Source organism: Centroberyx affinis, unplaced genomic scaffold (assembly GCF_046629955.1).
Source record: "Centroberyx affinis isolate AG114_WGS23_722 - 3 ecotype Tasmania unplaced genomic scaffold, CSIRO-AGI_Caff_v1 ptg004288l_1, whole genome shotgun sequence".
NCBI classification, from domain to species: domain Eukaryota; kingdom Metazoa; phylum Chordata; class Actinopteri; order Beryciformes; family Berycidae; genus Centroberyx; species Centroberyx affinis.
Window position 1 is genome coordinate 435001 of NW_027282008.1, and position 23433 is coordinate 458433.

Below are 23433 nucleotides of genomic sequence, written 5' to 3' on the forward strand. Positions count from 1 at the left end.
ACTATCTCCACTGAAACTACATTCACAGCACAACCCCCCTCTCTGAATGTTTTGCTATGAACATTTCACATCACTATCTGTATTTACTATCAGCCTTTCTGCGGGCCTTCTGCTCTTTTCTCTTGCACTCTGAATCCAACAACAATCTTTTCCTCTTCTGATCCCCATTTTCTTAAAAGTAGTGCGCATTCACTAAAAATATTCTCCAATGTTTGGCATGGACTTTCAGAAACAACTTTGATGATGGCACAAACCTTTGCACAAACCTCCTATTCGGCCTTTCCAAGAGGAAACTTAGCAACTTAAATTACCCACATCTTCACATTCTGAGATGGAGAGGCTTTTCCATGCTAGCTGCCAGGAGGCTATTTGTCTTGGCACCAGTAGTGTTTGACTTTAAGTACCAAAAATGCGTGTGAGATTGTGTGTGTGTGCATGTGCGTGTGCATGTGTTTGTGAGGGGAATTCTTTCTACTTCTTTGCAACTGCCACAGAGACCTCCCACACAGCATCAGCATTGAACAATTGCATCCTGAAATAGAAATGAAAAATGTGGTGAACGCTGCAGGGCAGAGATCAGGCCCAACATTTATCCAGCATCGCAGAATAGCACAGACTGAGAATCACCTTTGATTCAGGGATCGTATAATGAAATGGTGACGGGGGCCTTGTTAGCGATTTGTTGCCGCTCCTACTATAAGCTTTATACAAATCGTCTAATCCTACAAGATCAACAGAAATGTTTTCTCCATTTATTAAACTGTTGAGGATGAGAAACTCTTCATAAATCTCAGAACAGCAGGCTGGAGCCTCATCCAAAGCCATGATAAATCACTGCTGCGCTGCCATATGAGAATCTAACTTGTTTACTCTTCTCAGGAACAGGTCCATCTATCACAAGGGCGGCATTCAGCAGTCCCTGATTCAGTATAATGAGCGCATCGACGCATGGGAATAAAACTGGACCGACGAGGCAGTGACCTGGCTACAGGTGACTGCAAAATGCAAATGCTGCAAACACAAAGAGTGACTCAGCACAGAGCACACTTCCTTTATAATCCATCTCCCCCTTTCAATTCACCTGAGGCGCCTCCTCTGGCGGGACAATGGCATCCACCTGATCTGATTTCTCCCTGGCATAAACCTCCGCTGTGGAAGCCTTTTCACCGTTGCCCTCGCACAGGGACTTGCATTGTTGATTCAAGATGGAAGATCCGTCGAGCAGGTTGGAGGAACAATGCATCTCATTCATTCATAGCGCAGCTTGTTGCTAGCTCAGACCAGCCAGCGTGAACTCACTCTTAAGTTTATCTATATTTTACAGCCCATAAAACTGGAAACATCAGAGCTGTACAGCGCTGTTGCTATGGAGACTCTGATGTGAATCTACACACACAGAAGATTATTGTAGGCCGAAGACCTTTACTGTTCTGCAGGCCTCTATCTCTATTTCTGATAAAAGCTACAACCTGAAAAGTCAAAATGCTTTATCTTGGACAAACTCTTCCCCAGAATATACCCCAGCCTGCCAAGGAGGTTACGTAAGCAGAGTTTGTACAACTCCAGGCAGCCTCCAAGGACTTTAGCTGGCTTGGCTGAGAGACGTGTTTTACTGCCTGGTATATCTCTATAATCACCTTGGGTGTTAGCAGAGCAAGAAGGATAGAGTCTGCTTTGTGTCGTTTCTACAAGAAGATCTTTGTGTCAACTAGGAGTGCTGAAACAACACTCAGGCCATCGGCGGAGGTGCAGATAAGCAGACATGCAGAACATTCCTCCACAACATCACCCACAAAAACACGTGCTGGAAGTCGCTGGGGGATCTGGTCTGGTTGAGAAGCATCATTGGTGTTCAGTACCATCACATGTCCTCTGACTGCTTGGGTTTCAATCTTGGCGTCGCTCGGTTGCCAAGCTAAACTCTTCCTAACGGCCTGTCCCAGTCTGCACGGTCCCCGAGGGGAGAAAAGCTGTTGGATCTGAATGTAACAGCAGAACAAATGGAAACCAACTGTCCAAACCGACTATCAAACTAAGATTTTACAAGTCCGCAGGGACTTTTTTTTTATTACTAAACTTCAGATTTCTCTAAGGCAGCAGTTTGTGTCCACAGGTCTCTCTAATGTCTCGCAAGTGAATAAAATAAAACGGTACAAAAATCATTTCCGCTGTGTGCTACAAACATCATTAGACAGCTCTCGGTAAATAAAAGTTCACAGACAATAATAATATGCATTATAAACATTCATTTTCCCCTTCAAGTATGCTACTATCCAAAGTGACTAGTGTAAATTGGCGGAGGAAACGAAATATGTTCATGATTATTTACATGTTACAGGTCCAATATACTGTATGTGTGCGTATGTGTGTGTGTGTGTATGTGTACAAAACACACTGCAGGAACTAGGACAAGTCGACTAGGAATGTTCCACTGTGTTTTTGGCGGCAGGCACGCACCCACACACACACACACACACGCACGCACGAGCACAGTGATGTGACTGACTGGCTCCCAAGTGTAAGACAGAGCGGAGAGTTAAGCAGTTCAGTACAGCAAGAGGACATTTAAGACTTGAGTTTATCCAAACAGTGGTACCAACAGGCAGCATCACGACTCTCCTGTTAAGGTCCAACGTTCTCCACAGATCAAGGTCCTGTACCTGGGAGTAGAACTGGGTAAAGTGCTCTCATACCAGCTTTACTGTTGTCTTTACAACTTTACATCTCATCCAGAAGCTCATTAAAGGAGACACTTTTCAGAAGCGTTCAAATACACACGGAAATGTCTCTTCAACATGAAAAACACTTCATAAAAGTTTTATAAGGTTCCAACCACGAAAAACATCGAGTGTGTTTACATGCGTATTAATATTCCAATGTTACTTGTGATGATCAAGTGCTGCGTTTTAGAGTTGCCATATATAGATACCATATCCCTTCTACAATAGCCTTAGATAAGCTCACATCCTCATAAAGAGAAGCCCGAATATGGTAGCTGGAATGTGTTATGTATTATTCCATTTATTATTGGGCTTTGTGGTTTGTATAAATTCTTCTTTCCTGGCAATATTCAAAATATTCTGTTCATCTGTGTATAGAAGGATATTTGTAATCTGGATATAAGGATGCAAATAAACAGTGAATCCAAAATTAGACCTTAACCAGGATATGAGCTATTATCTGGAATACAGTGTGTCTGTGTACTGTAAACACACTCGTTATGGACTTTCCTTGGATGGGTGTTTTCATAAGTTTACTTATCGTACAAGTAATAACGCTTCGTCTACTACCACACAACCATCACAGTATCATTTACCCTTCATATCAGAGCACAGTGAGGGACCCAATCAGTCGAATGTCTCTTTGGTTAACCGACTGAAATGAGTAGATGATTTAGTTTTACGACTGCTACATAATCTTGGTGAAACATCCATGTCATTAATCGCAAGAGTACCAGAAAGACGAGAGACAGCACTGACTTCAATGCTACCACATCGACACAGATTAGGACATTAAATATGCGTACCTTCATTTTCGGTTAATTTACATCTTAGCACTGACGTGATTGTGGGGCCATAACCTGCCATCAGTCCATCCTAGACATACAGCATTGTACAAACACATCCATGCATGCACACACATAGACATTTGGCCGATGGTCATATCTGATTCATGTCGAATTGTTCTTGATGTCTCCATACATGAATATGTAGGGAGGCGGCCAGTGCGGAAGAGATCACATATGTACATAATATACATAAACACAAAGTCATCAACAGAACTGCTCAGAAAACCTTCTCAAGCTCACACCAGCTAGTGATCACGGCTTGAGTGACAAGCTTATTTGGACAAACACAAAAAGAATTGTAAATTCCCTCGGGAAACCCAAATTTCTTCTGAAATTTCCCCCATAGCGACACATTTGCCCAAAACATATTAACTTGTCATCTACTTAATGATTTTATCTACACAGGCCCATACAGACAAAAATGGGACATACATATCCATATTTCTTCCATGAAAAAAGGTAAAGATAGAAATCTTAGAAAACAGATGATAGTGGTTCTTGCTGCAGCACTTGTCTGTCAGGCACAGAAAATCAGTTTGATGATTTAAGACCCAGCTAATGAAATGTCATTGGCAATCACTAAAACGCACTGTCAATGAGACCTTGGGGCCTCAATTAAAACTGACATCCTCATGTACAGTATATCTCCGAGATATACCGGCTTGGTAAAGCTGACTCATTCCGACAATGTGTAATATGTCAAGTCAGCCAAATATGCTCCGTTCACACGAGCTTTCAAAAACTCACATGAACTTTAATTACCTGGCTTGTGTGAAAACGTCGGGGCTTGTTTGGACTGAATTGAAGTGGTTTGAAGTGGGGGGGGGAGGGGGTGTTCGTAAACTTTAAAATGCTTCAATAATCTACACAACATGGCCTCCGCGCTTGTCCTGTGGCTCTGTAGAATGTGTTGTATGTGTGTATATAGGAGAGGAGAGGAGAGGAGAGGGAGAGAGAGAGAGAGAGAGAGAGAGAGAGAGAGAGAGAGAGAGAGAGAGAGAGAGAGAGAGAGAGAGAGAGAGAGAGAGAGAGAGAGAGAGAGAGAGAGAGAGAGAGAGAGAGAGAGAGAGAGAGAGAGAGAGAGAGAGAGAGAGAGAGAGAGAGAGAGAGAGAGAGAGAGGATACACACGTCGAAGCAGCTTTTATGATGACTGTACCTCGGGGAGCTATTGTCTTAAGTACAGAACAGTTAAGCTTCATCTCTCCCTGCTGCATTGTGCTTGCGGTTCTCACACAGCACTCCACAATTTGAAGAACTATCTGATTGAGATTAATTATACAATGATAAAACTGTGTGAAAATATTGTACTCCAATACACAAATCTAGGCCTTCTTGTCAATAGTACACTATTAGTACTAATCTGGCAAATTTTAGCCATTTTCTGTTGGGAATAATAGATATTTCTACCGGACTAATTAGTGCAAAAGCATGAAATTATACTTTTTACTGATATCATGATAGATATTTTATATTTTCAGTCCATATCAACATAGTCTGTTGTGATTATAACTCATTCTCTGTTGTTAGGTTCATTAGTCTGCATTAATTTCTCTAGGGAGGGTAACTGTCCAGAAAATTGAAGCATTTAAAAAGCAATTTTTCCCCCCAACTAACAAGCTACGGCATGAATGGTTCGGAATATAAAACACTTGTGGGAACACTTGTGGGATACGTTTCTGAATAATCTTAATTGAAATGAAACAAAACTTTCCAGAACAACCTGTCTTTTTCTAATCCGTTGACTAAATCCAAGTCGTGATTCACAATCAGTGGCAATGCTAAGAGCTGCACTCCAGTGTTTTAGCATGATTAAGAAGAAAAAACAAAACAAAAAACAAAGTAAAATGAACTTTCACAATATCGACAACTGTACAACCAAGCAATACAGATTCAGTCCATATAAGTTCATTCATTTGTCTGGAATGGAGTATTTACACTGTGCAAAAGAAACATCTCGTCACAAACGTCAAGTACAGACTGTTCACGTGTTAAGAGTTGGATCACTTCTGGGTTTCTGTTTAATCATTCCTGTGGTTCCAGGTCCATGAGAAGCAGATGTTCCTGAAATGGACCTGTTTCTTTCACAATGTTCCTTCTTGGACTCGCAATCAAATCCACTGATCTCATTCCTTCATTCAGCTCTCTGGGCTAAAACGTCTTTGGATTGGTTTTACTTCATTTAAACCCTTCACACATGTTATAAAATACCTTCATTTCATCAAAGCTCCCCTCTTCATACTTGTCAACACTTCCTATTGAGTTTAGGAATAAATTAAAAATGAAATAAAAGAAGCAGTGGCTGTTTAAAGGGAAGATGGGGTGTTAAAATAGATGCTCTACTACCAAGGAATGGGTTGATTCTAAAATGGCATCTCTTAATAAAATGATTGTTGTGAGTTTTTCTTTCTCTCTGTGTGTGTGAGCCAGCAAAGCTCTGACAAAGTCCTGTCGTCTGCTCATGGACTCTGGACAGATGTTCAGGCCAAGTTACCCGACCAAGCCTCAGACACATCACCACCACCACATATTCAGATGAGGCATTTTGTGATCACACACATATTTTGTGTCCACACTGAACATATCCCGCCCCCCCCACTCCCCCCTCACATTACCGCGAGTAAGTGGCTCCTTGGAATGGGCCGCGTGGCTGATCGGGGACCCATCCCTGTTTTTTGTGATCTGAGGGCAGCGGACCGGAGCGGGTGTTTAGAAGAAGATGACGTCCTCCTTATTGAGGTCTTCTGTGTTGATCCTGTAGGGAGGGGGCATGCTGTGGCTGTGGCTGAGCCCGTGGACGTGCAGCTGGGGCTGGGGCTGGGGCTGGGGGTTAGGACTGACGCCCTGTGGCTGCAGGTGAGGCTGGAAGTGGAGGGAGGTGGGACTCTGCGAGTGGAGAGGGTTGAGGACTTGGGTGGGAGGCTGAGTGGAGGGCTGAGCGTGGGACTGGGGAGGAGGCATCGGGGGCTTCTGAACGCTCGGAGGGTGGGAGGTGATGCTGGAAGTGGTGGATTGGCTGTCTGGTCCACCGTTGTCTGGAGGACTGAGTGAATCTGGAAGAGATCGACCAACAGGAGAAGACATCAGACAGCTGCAGATTACTCCACTAACAGAAAAACTATTGGTAGACTGACATTTGTACTTTATTCTTACAGCTGGCCTCATTCAACCTATCCAAACTCTACCACAGGAAATCATGCCAATGTTTTTTTTTTGGCAGGGGTAATTGTGATGGAATAGGATCAAAGTGTTAAAATGCCTGTGTCAGCAGTACAGAGTGCCATTAATCAGAGTGCAACATGTGGAACAATGACAGGTGTTTACACAGGGTGAGGCTGGGCATGAAGACAGGCTTTAGAGGGGAATGTGCTTGGGTGGGGCAGGTTTGCCCAGGTGGAGAATGTGTGTGTCTCGTGTGTCTATGTGTGTCTGTGCTAACCCGGTTTAATAATGCAGGGAGTAGGGCGGACGAGAGGAGATTGTGTGTGTGTGTTTGCCTTGATGGACTGTAGGTGGATGCGCGCACGTGTGTGTGTGTGTTCGCGTATGTGCGTGATAAGGTACCTGCGTGGTGATGGAGGGAGTGGGGCAGAGGAGGGGCAGACAGTGGGAGCTGCTGGTGGGGGCTGATGGAGCGCCTGGCCTTCAGGGTGTTGTCGTCTCGGGCTGACAGCTTCAGCGGCAGCATCTGCTTCATATCCACTGAGGCTGAGAGAGGGAGGGAGGGAAAGGACAAGAGAGAAAGAACAACAGGGAGCAAAGAGACAAAGAGAGAGAGAGAGAGAGAGAATGTGATTAAACTGCAAAATTAGATTGCAATACAGCCTAGCCTCTTTCAGGCCGTCATTTGATTTATAAGAGAGGCCACCCAGTTGAGACAGCTAATGTGACCCTAAAGAGCCACTTAAATCAGGTCATGCCCATGTCAGGCAGAGATAGTATGAATATCAGTGACTGTGAAACAGATGAATCAGCATCCAGTTTAAAACGGAGAGAGCTGCAGGTTTTCACTGTGTTGTATACATCACCTGCAAGACCGAGGGAGCACAGAAAAGCCTCTTCGCCACAGCTGCTTTTAGAAAAAGCTAGTCTTATAAAAGAAAGCACTAACCTCAAAAAGCAATCAAAATGTACGCCCAGCGGGGTGCAGGCTGGTGGAAATAATTGAACAACAACAGGGAAAAGTCGCACACTCCCCTTTCCATTTGCTGTGACACTCCTGCACTCTCTCCATTTGTTCCATGTGTCACAGCAAATAGAGAGAGGATTGTGCAACTTTTCCTACACTACAAGCTATTATATATTATTTCGCACATATCAGAAATATAGGATATATACAGGATGAGTAATGTGCATTGTATTCGCATGAACATGTCTGCAGAATGCCATATACACACACAGAAAGTGTCTAGACGTGCATGTGTTGGGAAAAACTATTCTTCTCATCAAATATATTAAATTTACAGATGAAGATAACATATGTACAGAATGTTCACATTTGCATATTAGCTGTTCGCCTATCAAAAACTCATATGCAGGTACCTACTCATATTTAACTAATGTTTTTGTCTTGCTCAGGGAGACTTTGACAAGATGTTTGGGGGATTCAACCTGTGACCTTCTGGTTTCAGGATAGTCTCTCTAAACCCCGGGCCACTCTGCCACCTAATGGTTGCATGAAATCTAGTATTTTGCTCCAGCGCCTTACCAGTGCTGTCGGTGCGATGCGAGGCCTTGCCGCCCTTGCCCCCCTTCTCCTTGCCCCTGCTGAGGGCAGCCAGCTTGGTGGGGATCTGCTGCTGCACCCCCACCAGTTTGTGCTGCTGGTTGGTGGTGCTGAAGAGATGGAGCGGCACCTCCGTCTTCACCGGCAGGGTGGCGCTGCCCGCCTCGCGCCGCAACGCCACCTCGGGACGCTCCAGGTAGTCCGCCGGCGCCACGGACAGGCTAGCGCGCACCAGGGGCTTCGGGGGCAGAGGGAGGGGCAGGTCAGAGACGGTGGTCGAGCTGGGGATGCCAGATGACATCAGCAGCTCTCCGTTCAGACTGCCAGACAGAGGAGCCACCTGGGGGAGAAGGGAGAAAGACAGAAAGAGAGACAGAGAGAGACAGAGACAGAGAGAGAAAGAGACAGAGAGAGAGAAAGTGAGAGAGATTTGTATGTTAGTCGTTGGGGAGAGACTGAATGTTGGGGGAGGGTCACACGTCATCTTCGATTGTTGCAAACATCATCATACGAGACTTCAAATTTAGTATCCAAGTTCACAAAGGACAGCTTCCCAACTCTGCACTGTAATTATCCATATTTGCGGTCGGATTCAGTTTGGAATTTGAGTTGTGGAACCTCATGTTTGCATGTTGTGTGTGTGTGGAGGCAGCCTGTACTGGAGCTCGTCTTTGAAAAAACTTTGAACAACTTCTAAAGAGTACAGAAGGCACACACATACACACATACACACATACACACACACACACACACTATAAATCGTCTGTGTGCCGCTGTGCCATTAAGGAAACACAATCTGTTGAAGAGCAGGGTATTTATGGGCTAAAGAGGGAATCAGAAACACATGCTACTCTTTCTGCTGAGCACACAGTTTGGTAAGTTTGGTATAGGCTTTTGATGTGTTCCAAGAGGCTCGAGGACAATGCATGCACACACACACACACACACAAACACATACAACAAATGAGAAACCTAAAACCCTTAATAGTCCCTGTGCACATAAAGGCGTGTCTAACTAAACAGGCAGGGCTGTTAGACAAGCAGGGGAACAAGCAAATGGCTCTCATGACATCAGTGGATAAAAGACACTGACTGCATTGTCCACTTAATTACTAGATTGAGGGAAAGATGATCTAGAGATCAAGGCGACATCATCATCCAATCTGCATTCAGTGAAATGGACCATGAAAATGACTAAAACAATGGTGTGGTGTGTGTGTGTGTGTGTGTGTGCTTAATAATCCCACATGTGCTGCATTACATGAACAATAAAAAACAACTTTTCACCATATATTCCAAACAGAACAGATCCCAAGTTTAAGCTCTTCTGTGACGTTGTGACCCAATGTGCTGTGGAAAGACATTAACCAATGTAGGCAAAGGCAATACAATTGTGTGTAAAACTGGCATCCTCAAGAAACCTTTCCCAACTGTATTTATTTTGCCTGTGACATTGTGTACTATTGGTCAAGGTAAGCCTGGAAACAACATGTGGTTTAGGTAAGAATGGGGGGAAAGGTGGGAAAGGAGACAAGGAGACAAGGTCACTTAAAGAGTTAAGAGTTCCAGTTATCTCTGTGTTCACATGACTTAACTGCAGGATGGTTCCAATGAAAGACAAGGAATTTTATCTGTTAGCTTTACAATTATACCAAAAATATGCATATTGAAGGCTCACAATGGGCTTAAAATTGTTGCTGAAATTAGTCTGGATCAGGGTTGGACCAATATGGGTTTTTGAAGGCAGATATGATTACTGATAGCCAATAAAAGCCAATATTTTCTGTCGATATTCAAAATCTTTAAAATGTGTCTATTTTCATGCTAAAGTGTTCTCCTCAGAATTGTATTCCTGGCAGTTTCGAAAAGCCTCTGAAACTGCATTTAGACCATGAGACACAATAATATATATATTCACTCATATTTGCTTGGAATCTGATTACAATTTTGTATTAGACTCAATTCAAGTTTTGGGTTTCCCATAGACAACCAGTGTAATATTGATCAATTATACAGTAAATATGTAATCAATCAAACTGCATCATATTCATCATATTGGAGGTGCATGACACTGACTAGCCCACATCCAATATCTAATAAAAGGCCAATATTGGCCCGATATAACCGCAAACCAATATGTGGGTCTAACCCTAGTTTGGACTGTAGTGTCTTTAACTAAAGTAAAAGTCTCTGTTTGGTATGCAGTCCACCTGTTAGGTGACTGATGACTGTGTAGGATACTTCCTCCTGGAGATGGGAAACACATGATGACTGTGTTTCACAGGGCATGAAGGGCAGACCCATCCAGCTGTGACTGTGTGTGTGTGTGTGTGTGTGTGTGTGTGTGTGTGTGTCTCCCCCAGCTGCTGTGGCAGAGCATGCCGGTAGTACCTAGGGCAGAGAGGGGCCCTGTGGTGGGAAAAGTCTCCATACCTCCCTCTCTTCCCTAAATCCCCCTTTCTTCTTTCCCTCCATCATTTTTTCCTCTTTCAGCACTCACTCATCTTGGCACACAGATGTTCCATTGTTCCCAGTGCGAGGTGTTCGGCATTAAGCGGCATAAACAGCAGGTTTCCAGGGCAGTAAACCGTGTGGAAGCTGCGGAGCACAAACAGCCCTGACTGACGGCACATAAACAATTAGTGCTGGCCGCCTTCCAGGAGCTTCCATTAATGACAGGCTTGGACTGGCTAATTATACAGCCAGGTTCCTCTCATCCCGAAAACTGCCTGGATACTCCCATATCAGCACATACACAGCTTAGCGTCCCGTCTCCCGGTGCACAATGTGTTGCCTTGTTCACAATGGACAACATGGGAAAAGAGATGCTGGTTGCTAAACCTAAGTTGCAATATATGGCTGGGGGAGCAGTAACATGAGTGAAAGAATGAACGTGCCACTCTGATCCATGGCAACCTAATTTGATTAGCAAGTGCTGTAGGCCTAAGCTTATGTCTAATCCAAAATTCAAAGTGCATCGAGATAATCGATAATTCATGTGGTTTATGTCAGTTTCACTTCTCCTGGGGCTAAACATCATATTGCAACATCTAAAAAAAAAGGTATGGAATATTTCATTATCTATATCTGAGGAATAGATGGCAAGCAAACATGATGCATGAAAAAGCTGCACGTGCAACTCTAGGGTATTTTTTTTAATCGTAGAATGAACAAGCTATTACTTAGGTGACCCACAAGTGAGTGAACATTCAGTAAATATAAAATATACATACAGACCAAGGTACAAGTTGAAGGATTACTGCACACAGTGTGCGGCTAACAGGTGGGGAATGGCTACACTGACAGACGGAGAGGAGAAAATATCTCCCCTCAGGCCGAATGTTGTGCCTTGGCTCCACAAAACAACTGCCACTGGCTGCTTATAGAGGATGTGAGTCACAGGGATCCAGGTGAGTGTATATGGTGAGTGTGAGAAGGGTTAGGAGTTAGTCAGTGGGGTTTTCAGACCACAGGAACACAGTCAGACTATGGTGTCATAAATCAGCCTGGAGACTGGGGCCGCAGAAGGGGAGAGATAACGAGGTGTAGAGACACCGATACAGGACATTGTTTTACTACTGACCTTTTAACGTTTTTCCTTAACCTTTGCAAACCTCACCATGTGTTAGCAATGCCGTGCTTTGTGTTCATGTAGTTAGTCACACTCACAGGAAGCTATCCAATACTACAGTTTTCTACTACTTTCTACCACTAGCCACTGTTCATTCAATTTCCCCATTCAGACTTTTCCAGCGGGTCAAGGGATTTGGATTCCTAACATTTAGGCTACCATTAAAGATCGGTAAAGTGCATATTTTTTTCCATTAATTCCTGCTGCGTTGTGCAGGCCATTTACCTTCAAAACCGCTGTTCAAATCCAACAAATTCCAGCTGTAACCTTGATTTGGCACATGCTTTATGACATTACATCCACAATCTTACTGAGCAATCAGACCCAAGGCCTCTCCCTGCTCCGAGAGCCAAAAAAAGAGCAGCCCAATGCATTCCTTATCAAGAGGCTAGATGACAATTTCGCAGCTCACCTTGCATCCACTCTGCAGACTGTGGGCACAGCAGCTACAGTGGTACTGTGCTGTGAGTGCTGCTGCGGTAACATTGACGAAGTGTGATCAGTTGAGATAACACATAAAAGAAGTTCTTCTGAAGTCAGTACATGCCTCAACTGGCACATTTCTTGCCCACACACTCACATAACTGCACGCACGCACACGCACACACACACACACACACACACAGAGGCATGTCTTTTTGATGAGGTCTAATCATAGCTCTATGGGTTAGCTGATGAGCCTTAATGTTGGGTAGTGGTGATTAAATGTCTGTTGATATCAGGTTGGCCCGGAGCCTGGAACAGATCCTGAGGTCACAGCTGATGAAAAGACTGTTTGATGTGTTTGACGCAGAGGGGGAACCAACCGTTTCCAAATATCCCATAACCACAGCCAAGAAAGTCCCATGGTGGTGCCAACAATGTAGCACTGCAACGCTACAGCAACTGTGAAGATACTTACAGACGCAGATGCATACCCTTACATCTGCATGTGTACAAATCCTGCACACACACACACACACACACAGACTTCTTAGCTGGTCTAAAACATCTTGGGGCCTTCATTTAATTGGGTTCTGAGTGCTGATAAGGTCTAAGGTCTAGATCTGATCAACCTCAGATCTCATCTTGCAGAGCATGACACAAACAAACATACCACACTACAATCTGATTCACCATCGCCGTTTCAGAATCCGCCCCTGTAATTATCTGGGTCCCTGCATTACTCATCAGAGCAGATTAGGTCAATTCAGCAAACGAATCCCTCTCTAAAGAAGGCCAGAGGCTGTGGTTTTCCAGGAGCCACGGTGGAATGTTCTAGGTTCAGCTCCTGCCGCAGTCAAAGGCCTGCCTGTTGCAGTAATGAGATGATGGGCGCAGGATAGGGGCAGTAATTCATGTCAGCTGGTTGTGTTTGTGTACGACTCGTCTTGAGTTAAGGCTCCGAGTAACCGAGGCGTGTCATCAAAAGGTCTTGTTACCGTGAAATACTTGGCCAGACACACAGAAACACGGACGGGCGACATGGAAGACTGGTGGCCAGGCGTTTGAACCACGAGTAAAGGTAAACGGATAAGGACAAAATGTGGAATGCACAGTTGCTAAAAAAAAAAAAACACACATACAGGTTTGGGGACAGGTCAGGACTTGAACAGCCTAAATTATGTCATCTCTCAGTCACTCAGCCTGCTGTGCCGGAGTGAAGAAAAGCTGGCCAATCAGAGATAACAGACAGCCATCTTTCAACCAGTTAGGAATGGCAGACAGTAGAGAGAGATTAATGACATCACCGGAGACAACCCCAATCAGAGAGGCCTATAAACACATCTGTGTGTGTGTGTGTGTGTGTGTGCATCTGTATACACACAGCATCAGAAACCAGTCCATCCGGTGAAAAGGTATAAGTTCCCAAGCTACGGAGTTTCCCTTACCTCTCTTCAACTTTTCACAGAGAATGCCAATAAACCAAGCCTGTACGGTGATACAGGCCCGTAAAAACACTAAAGGCTGATATTAAGTATCTTTACTGTAGCTCCTTGACAGATCTATTAGCACCGGGCATGAAATTACAGTCAGTGGATCTTTCTTAAAGCTCCTCTCCCATGAAACTCACAAACAATGGCCCGCATTGTATTGCGCGGAGAGAAAGAGGGATGCAAGTACGGAAAGAGAGGGAGGAAAGGAGAGAAAAAGAGGTAAAGAGAACTAAAAAGAAAGCGTAGGTGGTTTCCTGGGCGAGCGGTTAGGACTGTATTCAGTTGTGCGTGTGTTTATCATTACACCCATCTATAAACAGGCTGTGGGAGTTGAAACAAAGTAAGGGTGGGTACAGGATTCATGCCCAGGGGATGGAAGAAAGGAGAGACCCAAGGTAGATAAATGGGAAAACAACTTCATCTTCATCGCTATTCCTACTATTATCTCTACTCCTCACTGTCACTCAGCACCTCGCCCTCTTCTTCTTCTCATCCTTATACGAGTTTCATATTGTCCAAAAGCCTAAAGCATTTGTTTATTTGCCTTTTTTGTGCCAAGTCTTCTGAAACTCACATCTCTGTGAAAATATTGGCTAACACTGTGAAAATTAGCTTGAAATATCTTGCCTAAATAAATCAGATTGTGCCCCAAACTCAACTGATTTTACACCTTTGTTGGCTTATTTGTTTTGAAGAGTGGATTTTAATTTAGCCAAAGCTAGCATGTATGGTGAACTGCATTCCCAACCCATAGTGCATAGTGTGACATTTCTGTCATTTTGTATTTTGGTATATTGTTGTATGCCCACTTATAACCACCACCACATCACTAGTTCCCCACCTCGATGGTCTTCCTCTTGATCTTCTTCTGGTGTTCCAGGCGTTCTTTCTCTCTCTCCACAGCTCTGGTGGACTCTCTCAACCTCTCCAGGTCCTGCTGGTACGTCTCCCTCTGCCTCTCCAGCTCCTCCCTCTCCTCTGCCAGACGCTCCTGCATCAAAGGATCAGCAAAGTCATTAAGTCTGTCAGCAGCATGGACCACTGGAAAATATACCCGCTGATAGTTGGCATCATTAAGGGCAAACATGTTAAATTTGAAATCAAATCACATTAATTTGTAAAAGTGCACCACGGGTCGCAACTTACATAAGCATAACATTATAACTGCAATCTGCTGGACACATTTTCCACAGTGCTTTACAGTACAGTGAGCACACATTTTTTTTTTTATCATAGTTGGCCCCAAGTGGAAGTTGAGCAGGCTCTAGTCGTTGGGCTATACAGGACTAATAATACAGAGGGAACCAAAAACATAGGAAACCTATATGGAGCTAATTTCATGAAAGAAGATTTATTCTGATTGATTCATTTCATTTACTTGCAGTGTTGCTCTGTACTCAAATTTCAGGTTCCCTGGTTGTGCACAACTTCTGCACACATGCACAATATTAAGCTCCAAAATACATTCACAAGTTAGATGCAGGAATTGCAGATACAGAACTTTTTACTGAGTTTGCGAAACTTATGTGCAACTATACATAACTTTAAATGCAAATACAAAACAGTTGCTGTAATTTATAAAATGGGGCCATTAGTACAAAAAGGCTGTCATGAGTATTCAAACTGGAATTATTGTACATCTTGCACACAACCATGGAATCTGAAATTCAAGTACAAAGCAAAAGCAGTAAGTTCACGAAATAGCCAAGAGTATAAATGTTCTGCCATTAAATCAGCTCCATAACCTTGGGCAGGGCCAGGCGCCTCACCTCCAGCCGTCTGCACTCCTCCTCTCTCTGTCGCAGCTTGCCCTCTGCGGCCTCGGCCTGCTGCCGGTGCCTCTCCCTCTCCCTCTCCCACCGCTGCTGCTCCTGCCGGTGCTGCGACTGCAGTTTGTGGAAGCTGGCCAGCTCCTCTCTCTGCAGGGCCAGGGTCCGCTGCTTCTCCTGCTCCAGCAGGACGTTCCCCCGGTGGCGGCCGGGCAGGGAAGCCCGCTCCGTCAGCGAGGCCCGCTGCAGCTCAATATGACTGTCCTGCTGGGATATGATGGCCTGAAGATGGAGGGGGGAAGAGGAAGAAAATAAGGTAAGGTTCTAATAAGGCAAGATAATAAAGTCCTATCCTATAAAAGGCATGGTGAATTGACACAACCAATGCCATGCTTTGTGCATAATATCAGTGCACAGTGAGTAATGTAAGTATGCAAGCATCCATGTTCATGGTATATGTCAATCACATGCAACTTCTACACATATTTCAAAACTACACTCATTCCAGTACTGGAGACTAGAATGTATTTCTGTAGAATACGGTGATAACTGCAGACAGCGACGCTCTTCACTTGACAGTTTTCTTCTTTCTCTGTTTTTCATAATTGTGTGCGTTATCACTCTATTTTTAATTACTTTGTTTATAGGTTTTAGATTTATCTGCAAATGAACTAAACGAATTGCAGGCAGGTAAAGTCATGTGCACACTGACAAACATGGATTTTTTTACTTATTTATTTTTTAAATCAAGCATGTAATTTGATCCGACATAACAACACACAGACAGCTCTGGCGTCTAGGCCTCCTAAGTGTGAAAAAGTGTCTGTCCCACTAATTATCAATGGTGTACACATGAGGACCAAGCACACATTGGAGGCAGTGAAGGAGAAGTGTTACCTGTAGGCTGTAGAGCCTCTGGGAGAGCATCAGCACTCTGTCAAAGAACTGGAGGGAGAGACAGACAAGGTCATTGTAATCAAACAACCACCAGCACCACCAACACAATACAGCATTTGAGTGTATTAGCAAGCTACTGATGGGTGAAAAATTTAAACTGAGCTAGCGCAGCTATGAATATCAAATCCAGTAATGTTGTGTAACACTGGGTGATGGATCAGAGAGCAGGAACTAACCTCGGCCTCGGGGAAGGAGTTGGACCAGATGCGGTTCCAGCTGGCAGGGGGAGAGCAGCAGCTCTCATCAACCTGAGCAACACAGTCAGACACACAGCAAGTCATATTTATGCAAAAGCAACACAAACACACTGGTTAAAATATAGCAATGAGTAATGTTGTTTACTGTTATACAGGATCAGTCAGGTCAAATTGAAGCTGATCCTATGAGAAATGGTATAATAGGGTTTGCTTGTCTCACATTGCTCATTGTAGACAGCATGTCATTACATTTTGTTTGCCTGATGGTTCTTAAGGATCAGGATTTGTTGGAACGTATAACAATGTTCAGAGCAAATTGTTTCATCAAGGCTTAATCTATTTATAAACAAATAAAGTTACCTAAGAAAACAGGGTTAGAGTCAACATGAGGACATGGAAACTTTCCAGATGACTTGGTCTGGCTATTACTATTTACAGGAAATAACACTGTGACCGAGCCCATGATGTATGTGTGTGTGTGCGTGTGCCTGTGTGTGGTGTGTATGTGTGCCTATGAAGAGTGTGCGCGTGTGTGTGTGTGTGTGTGTGTGTGTTGATCCCCTACCGTCTGCTCCAGGGTGTGGCTGCCACAGAGGTCTTTGAGCTGCGGGTCGGAGCTGGCTCTCTGGCTTCTGTCTCTGCTGCGAGCCTCGCCAGAAAAGTTCTTCTTCTTCACACTGCCATCTGGCACAGACACACCGATGCACACCGATACACACATATAAAAACACAGTGACACAAACACCCACAAACAAAACAAACCGACAGAAATATATACAAACATTAATAAAGAGACAGAACCACAGAAACAACATGCATACACATAAAATTGCTACCATATGCAAGCTATCTTGAATTGCAGTATTTTGTTATGAGTTACATGTACTAGCTTATCAACTAAGTAATCAATAATTAACTCATACACAAACTCAACCAATAAATTGAATCCAAGGAATCAGCAGTCTTTGCTAAATTTGTCCAATTTATTCACATTGTGCAGTTAGTATCGGCCATCAAAATACAAGTGCAAACTCCATTAGATGGTAGACTTCCTCAGAGCGTGGAGTGTGCTGGACTCACTCTTGTTGAGGATGGTGGGGCTGCTGTCGTAGCCCCCGAAGGTGTCCGCTCTCCTGGGCAGAACCCCGGAGCCGCTGCCCTCCTCCGGCCGTGGGGCTGGAGCCTCCTCCCTCACTCCGGACTGCAGCAGGTTTTGCAGGTTCTCCACTGGGGAGGAAGAGACAGTGAGGGAAGGTCAAAAACTGGGACAGAGTGGACAGTTCAGAGGAATAGCAGTAAATTCAACAATGCTGATATGTATTCATTCATTTCAGATCTGCAGTAGGGAGTGCATACACATAAAGTAGATATTCAGACACACAGGTGTGTAAAATTCACACAATTTCATGTTTCATGTTGTCCTCTCTGGCTGTATCTAGACACATGTTGTGTTGTGTTGTGGAGCTCTGTCGCACCCTCAGTGATGGCTCCTTTGAGCAGAGTCTCCCCCTGCTGGAGATCGGAGGCGTCTCCTCTGAGCAGCAGTCGGGAACGTGACGCCGTGTCCTCCAGACCTGCCACTGACTCGGCCATGTCCGCAAACAGCTGCAGCTTCTCAGTCAGAGCCTGGACGATCACCGCGTCCTTCTGGCACAGACGCTCTAGAGCGGGGAGGATGAAATGGAAAAGGATGAGGATAAGGATCCTCAAACAATGGATCAGGGTCCAAAATGTGTCACAAGCTTACTTCTGGTGCATCCCTACTTCAACTGTTGTTCTTTAAGAGCCTGGCCTCCAAAATGAGAAAATACATTTTTCATGTGGGTCCCTGACTGAAAAAGTTGAAGAACCCATGGGATAAGATAAGTGGTAGAAAGGAAAATCAAAGCAACCTGTAACACTTTTAGGATTAACATGGTATGTGTGCACCCCCTAGTGGCCATGTATCGCTAATTTTCCAGGGCATTCCTTTACGTCTGTGGATGCTCACTGTCAAGTTGTCTGCAGTTACCTTGAAACTCTTTGAACCTGGCAGCTCGTGCCTCTTCCTCCTCACTGAACAGCCTCTCTTCTGTATGTGGACAACTAGGGAAAGAAGGAGAAATAGAGGCAGGTTGGGTGGTGGAGAGATCATTTTCAGACAGTTTTCAGTTTTGAAATTCCATGCTTTCTCCACAGCTTAGCTCTTGGCTATATTTGAAGATTTTGGTCAGTGTTCAATATGATCCATGATGATAGTGTTTGGGCAATATGACTGTCAACTATACCATATCATTGTATCACTGAAGATTGTTATTCATAAGAACAAATATCACTATGTGTAAATACAGTGGGTCTACATCTACATAAAATTTGTATTAATATGTGTGATACAACTAAACAACATTTTTCAAACTCCAAGACCTGGAAATTATTACTTCCACTTTCCATACTTCCATTTTCCATACTTTTCAGGACGTTCAGACCTGCATAGGGATCCTGGATGAGAGTGTGTAAGAGTGCTGTCTGAGTAATAAATGGAGGTGTAATCAGGAGAGCAAGTAGGCGTGTCCCCCCTTAAGCACAGAATCTCCCTTCTCGGAGGAAGTGCAGCTACCTCTCAACAGCTTGCCGTATGTTTGTCATCCAGGTGTTTCGCTCTTCCTTGGAGGTGGTGTGGATCTCGTACATCTCCGGCTCATTAGAGGAGGCGCAGATGAGGAACATGGCCTTCTCCTCATGGGCCACCTCCCTGACAATCAGCTTCTGGAGAGAGATCACTGACGGTTTGTTGTCCTGGGAGGGAGTGGAGGGAGAGGAAGGGGGGAAAAGAGAGCGACAGAGTGAAATAGACCTAGAAGTATAACTGTGCATTATTCAAGTACTCTATGTTTACTTTACTGTTTTTGTGTGACAGCTCATGGTTACTCTGACAGACAGATGAAAGATAAACCACTCACCACTGTAGAAAATACATATCGCTGGTCCTTCTCTTGTAGCAAGAGTAACACATCTGACAGCAGCACTGCAAGAATATCTGGAAGGACAGAAATCAGAAATGACATTTCTAGTCTTCAGTCTGCAAACTGGGAAAAAGGCAGATGAAAACTAGCGACACATGTAATGCTTTGATGTACAAGTAGACTTTTTGCATGTTAATTTATTCCAAAACAAGGTAGAGAGGACTGGAATGGCACATGCTAAAAGTCATAATCACACTACTAAACAGTACAGCAGTGAAGCATCTTGTATTGTGGCAGTACCCTTGAGTCTGCCGGAGGCGGCTTTCCAGTTGACCGTTCCCTCGCGCAGCAGCCGTCTCCGGCCCTGCGCCAGGTCCTCCCTGCGGAACACTCGGCCATCTTTGATTTTGCCCAGTGCCTTTGGCTCCATCTTGTTGTAAATGTCTCGGAGTCGCGAGGCCTTCTCATGGAGGTTGACGAGCGCATCCACCTTGACGATGGAGTCTTTGATCAGACCCAGCGCCCGTGTCAGCTCCTCGTGCTCCTCTGTACCCGCTGGAGACAAAAAAACAAAGATACAGAATACTCTCACTGATTCCACCAGACAACTAAGACTGAAGATATTACTCATATGGGTACACTCTTCTTCTCTGGTCATTATGCAGCATGTCACATGCATTACCTTCAGTGTTATGCAGGATGCGCTCTACTAGTACTGGGTACTTGGTAATGCGCTGTGTCACCAGCAGAATACACTCGGTCACTCCTAACCTCCGCACAATGGACAGGTTGTTGATTTTCTGAAAGGAAAAAGGTGAAAGGCTTAATTTAGAAGACCCATTTTTCAAAAGCAACTTACTGCACAGCAAGTGTATGCATTTCAAGTCTGTCAGATCTTAAGTGGATTCATAATACTGCACTACAAACTGACGCACCGCGGATTTAGTCTCAGACAAAAAAAAAATCATTTAAAAAAAATAGAAGAATGCTAATCAGTCTCACCCGTATGAGGTTCTGGAACTTCTTGTTGTTTTGCAGCTGTTCTTTGTAGTAGCTGACAGCCTCAGTGTGGTGACTGCAGAAATCTCCATAGCACTCCTTCATCCTCTCTCCCATTTCACCTGAGAACTGGAGAACAAAGGAAACTGTCATCTCTGACGCCCAGGTGGCTCACTGTTCAGTTTTAGCAACTGCAGTATGTGTGTCTGCGTTTGTGTGTATGCCCATAGTGCAGCATGGCGTGTGTATGCATGTATAATTTGTGTATCATGTTGTGCATGTACAACATTGTTATATGATGTATGTAAGCATGTGTGTGCATGTTTGTATGGATGTGTATGCTTGATGGCCATTCCCTCCCTACCTGTGCAATGAGTATATCGGCCAGTCTGTGGATGGAGTAGTTCCTGTCGTTGGGCGAGATGAGGTTCTCTCGCCGGCGCTCTTTGAGGCGGAACAGGAAATGTGTGTGGAGCTCCAGGATGTTCTCCAGGCGGGGGAACAGACAGTCCAGCCTGCCTGAGTCCATCTGGAGGTTCTCCTTCAGCTCTCGGACGTACACGCGCAGCATGATCTTAAGTGTCCGCACGTGGTGCATCTCCGTCTGCATCAGCTCTGTGGAAAGGGACACACGGCAATAAGTTATATATATATATATATATATATATATGCTCAGCGGTGTAAAGCACGTATAATGCATAAACAATGATGTGAGTTCAAGACTGGCTGAATGAAGCTGAAATTATCTGAAAAAAGGGGAAAAAAAAGAAAAAGCTTTTTTTTTGTTAAACCTAGGATTCTACCACCAAAAATTAAGATCTAACATGTCTTTTCACAAACATTTAATTTAACACACACACAAATCAAAAATGCATATATCTGAAAAATACTGATGTACCTATCCCTTGTACTATTAAACTAGGGTGAGGACCAGCACAGAAACCTGGCTTTGTTGTCAGTGGAAAAGGTTGGTGAGTGAGTAAATCATTGGGATTATAATTGGGAAGCCTCTATCTCAAATGTTCTTTAAAATCGTCCCATGACACCCAAGGCTTAACACCCTCCCTATACTCACTCTCAGCATCTATCAAAGGCATCCAAAGAAAAACACCACTGGCCTCCACTACTACTAAATACTATGAAACAAAGACATTAGACTCACCATATATCACATCCTGCCTCTTCACCAATTCTTTAGAGTGCTTCTTGACATATAGCTGGTCAACCGCCAAACTCCAGGACTCTGCTTCCAGATCCTGGGCATCTGACTCCAGATCAGCCCGCACCGCTGCATAGTGAGCATCTGAGGGAAGGAGCCAAGGCATCAACAACCATCACACATTACACTGTTAAACTCTGACTGAGTGTTGGTGCCCCCTGGCTGCTAATATAAAAAATGTATTAAAAAAAAAAAACCTTATCCAACTTGACTCCCACTATGCCAATAACTCAATGTTTGGGGCCAGAGTTTAGTGTAATAATAATTCTCTTTTTGCTTGCCCCCTTCCACAGGAGGGTCAGAGGTCAAAGTCAGTGACAGGACAGCGACCCCTGGAGCTAGTAGGGATTCAGTGTCTCACTCAGGGACAGCTGAGCAGGGCAGATGCATTGCAGACATGTGGGATTCAACCTAGATCATCAATCGGTCGCATTAACACTAAAGTGACAACAACTCTCAAACTCTCACAAAGTGATTGATGACACAAAATGAAAACTATTATTACTATTACTATAAATTATAGTAGCCCAAAGGACACCAGGTAACTGAAGTCCTTGGATGACAAAATGCTAACACTTTAACAGAATGGATCCTCTACATTTTAGACATACTGAATGATGATTTTTGCAACACATTTTCCATTTCACATTTTTATACTATTTCACAACATTTTCCTTTACTGTAGATTGTTTATTTCTTGACTGTAGATTGAAGATTTTGGCAGGTTGGATATGATATATGGGGATAGTGACAGGGTGATATCTTTCAGCTGGACTGTTCTTCCAAAAAGCTTTAAAAAAAAACTTTATGTGTAAACCTTTCAAAACCAAAAATTAACCTAAATTTCATAATTTTTCAGACCCATATATGAACTCTGCCAAATACAGGGCTGACCTGAAATCATAATACGCAGTAGATAAATTAGAATGGAAAACCTAAATGTCCTCAATGAGTGAATGAATTGTTATGCAGCATAAAACACAACACATTATTAAAATCAACAGTCAAGGCACAGCAAACTCTCATTTTAGCAATCATTCCACAATTACCACATAAAATAAAGTGTAGTGAGATAAAGTGTCATTGTGTAATATCAGTGAAGTGCTTTGTATCTGTGATAGATCTCACAAGGTGCTTTAAAAACAAGAGAGATTTTTTTTTTTCACTAGTTGGTCCCAGCTATCGCCACAGTCTGTTCAGCTCAGTGAAGGCTGAAGGAACGAATGAGGTCTTAGTGTTCTTTGTTTTAGTCGTAGCACATCTGACAACAGAACATCAAACATGCTGTCCTCTAGCTGAACCAGTGATCTCATTTCAAAAAGAGAATTACCCAACAGGGATCAAGTATCACATTATTATTATTTATTAACAGATGATGTCTCTAATTCTAATGAGTTCATTGAAAAAGGTGCTTGTGAGTAGGATTTTCGCATTGATGCAGTATGTAACAGTACGCACTTCTCTCTTACATGATCATTCTACAGTTACAGGAATAATGGCTGGGCATTATG

At 43.8% G+C, this 23433-nt stretch overlaps 1 protein-coding gene across 2 annotated transcripts in view; it reads right to left on the reverse strand.

Moving 5' to 3' along the window:
* Window positions 1–6235: 6235 nt before the first annotated feature.
* arhgef18b (rho/rac guanine nucleotide exchange factor (GEF) 18b) overlaps window positions 6236–23433 on the reverse strand; it is a 41383-nt gene continuing 24185 nt past the window's right edge. For both annotated transcript variants that reach the window (XM_071543327.1, XM_071543328.1), the window contains 18 exons: window positions 21866–22006; window positions 21068–21318; window positions 20707–20832; window positions 20387–20504; window positions 20005–20259; window positions 19702–19778; window positions 19359–19537; window positions 18774–18847; window positions 18238–18423; window positions 17843–17989; window positions 17328–17446; window positions 16742–16813; window positions 16506–16553; window positions 15609–15890; window positions 14681–14830; window positions 8275–8632; window positions 7131–7274; window positions 6236–6619 (listed from right to left, as the gene is read on the reverse strand). In XM_071543327.1, the coding sequence (XP_071399428.1) occupies window positions 6276–6619; window positions 7131–7274; window positions 8275–8632; window positions 14681–14830; window positions 15609–15890; window positions 16506–16553; window positions 16742–16813; window positions 17328–17446; window positions 17843–17989; window positions 18238–18423; window positions 18774–18847; window positions 19359–19537; window positions 19702–19778; window positions 20005–20259; window positions 20387–20504; window positions 20707–20832; window positions 21068–21318; window positions 21866–22006 (3071 nt within the window). In that variant the 3' untranslated portion in view covers window positions 6236–6275. The remainder of the gene's footprint in view (window positions 6620–7130; window positions 7275–8274; window positions 8633–14680; window positions 14831–15608; window positions 15891–16505; window positions 16554–16741; window positions 16814–17327; window positions 17447–17842; window positions 17990–18237; window positions 18424–18773; window positions 18848–19358; window positions 19538–19701; window positions 19779–20004; window positions 20260–20386; window positions 20505–20706; window positions 20833–21067; window positions 21319–21865; window positions 22007–23433) is intronic.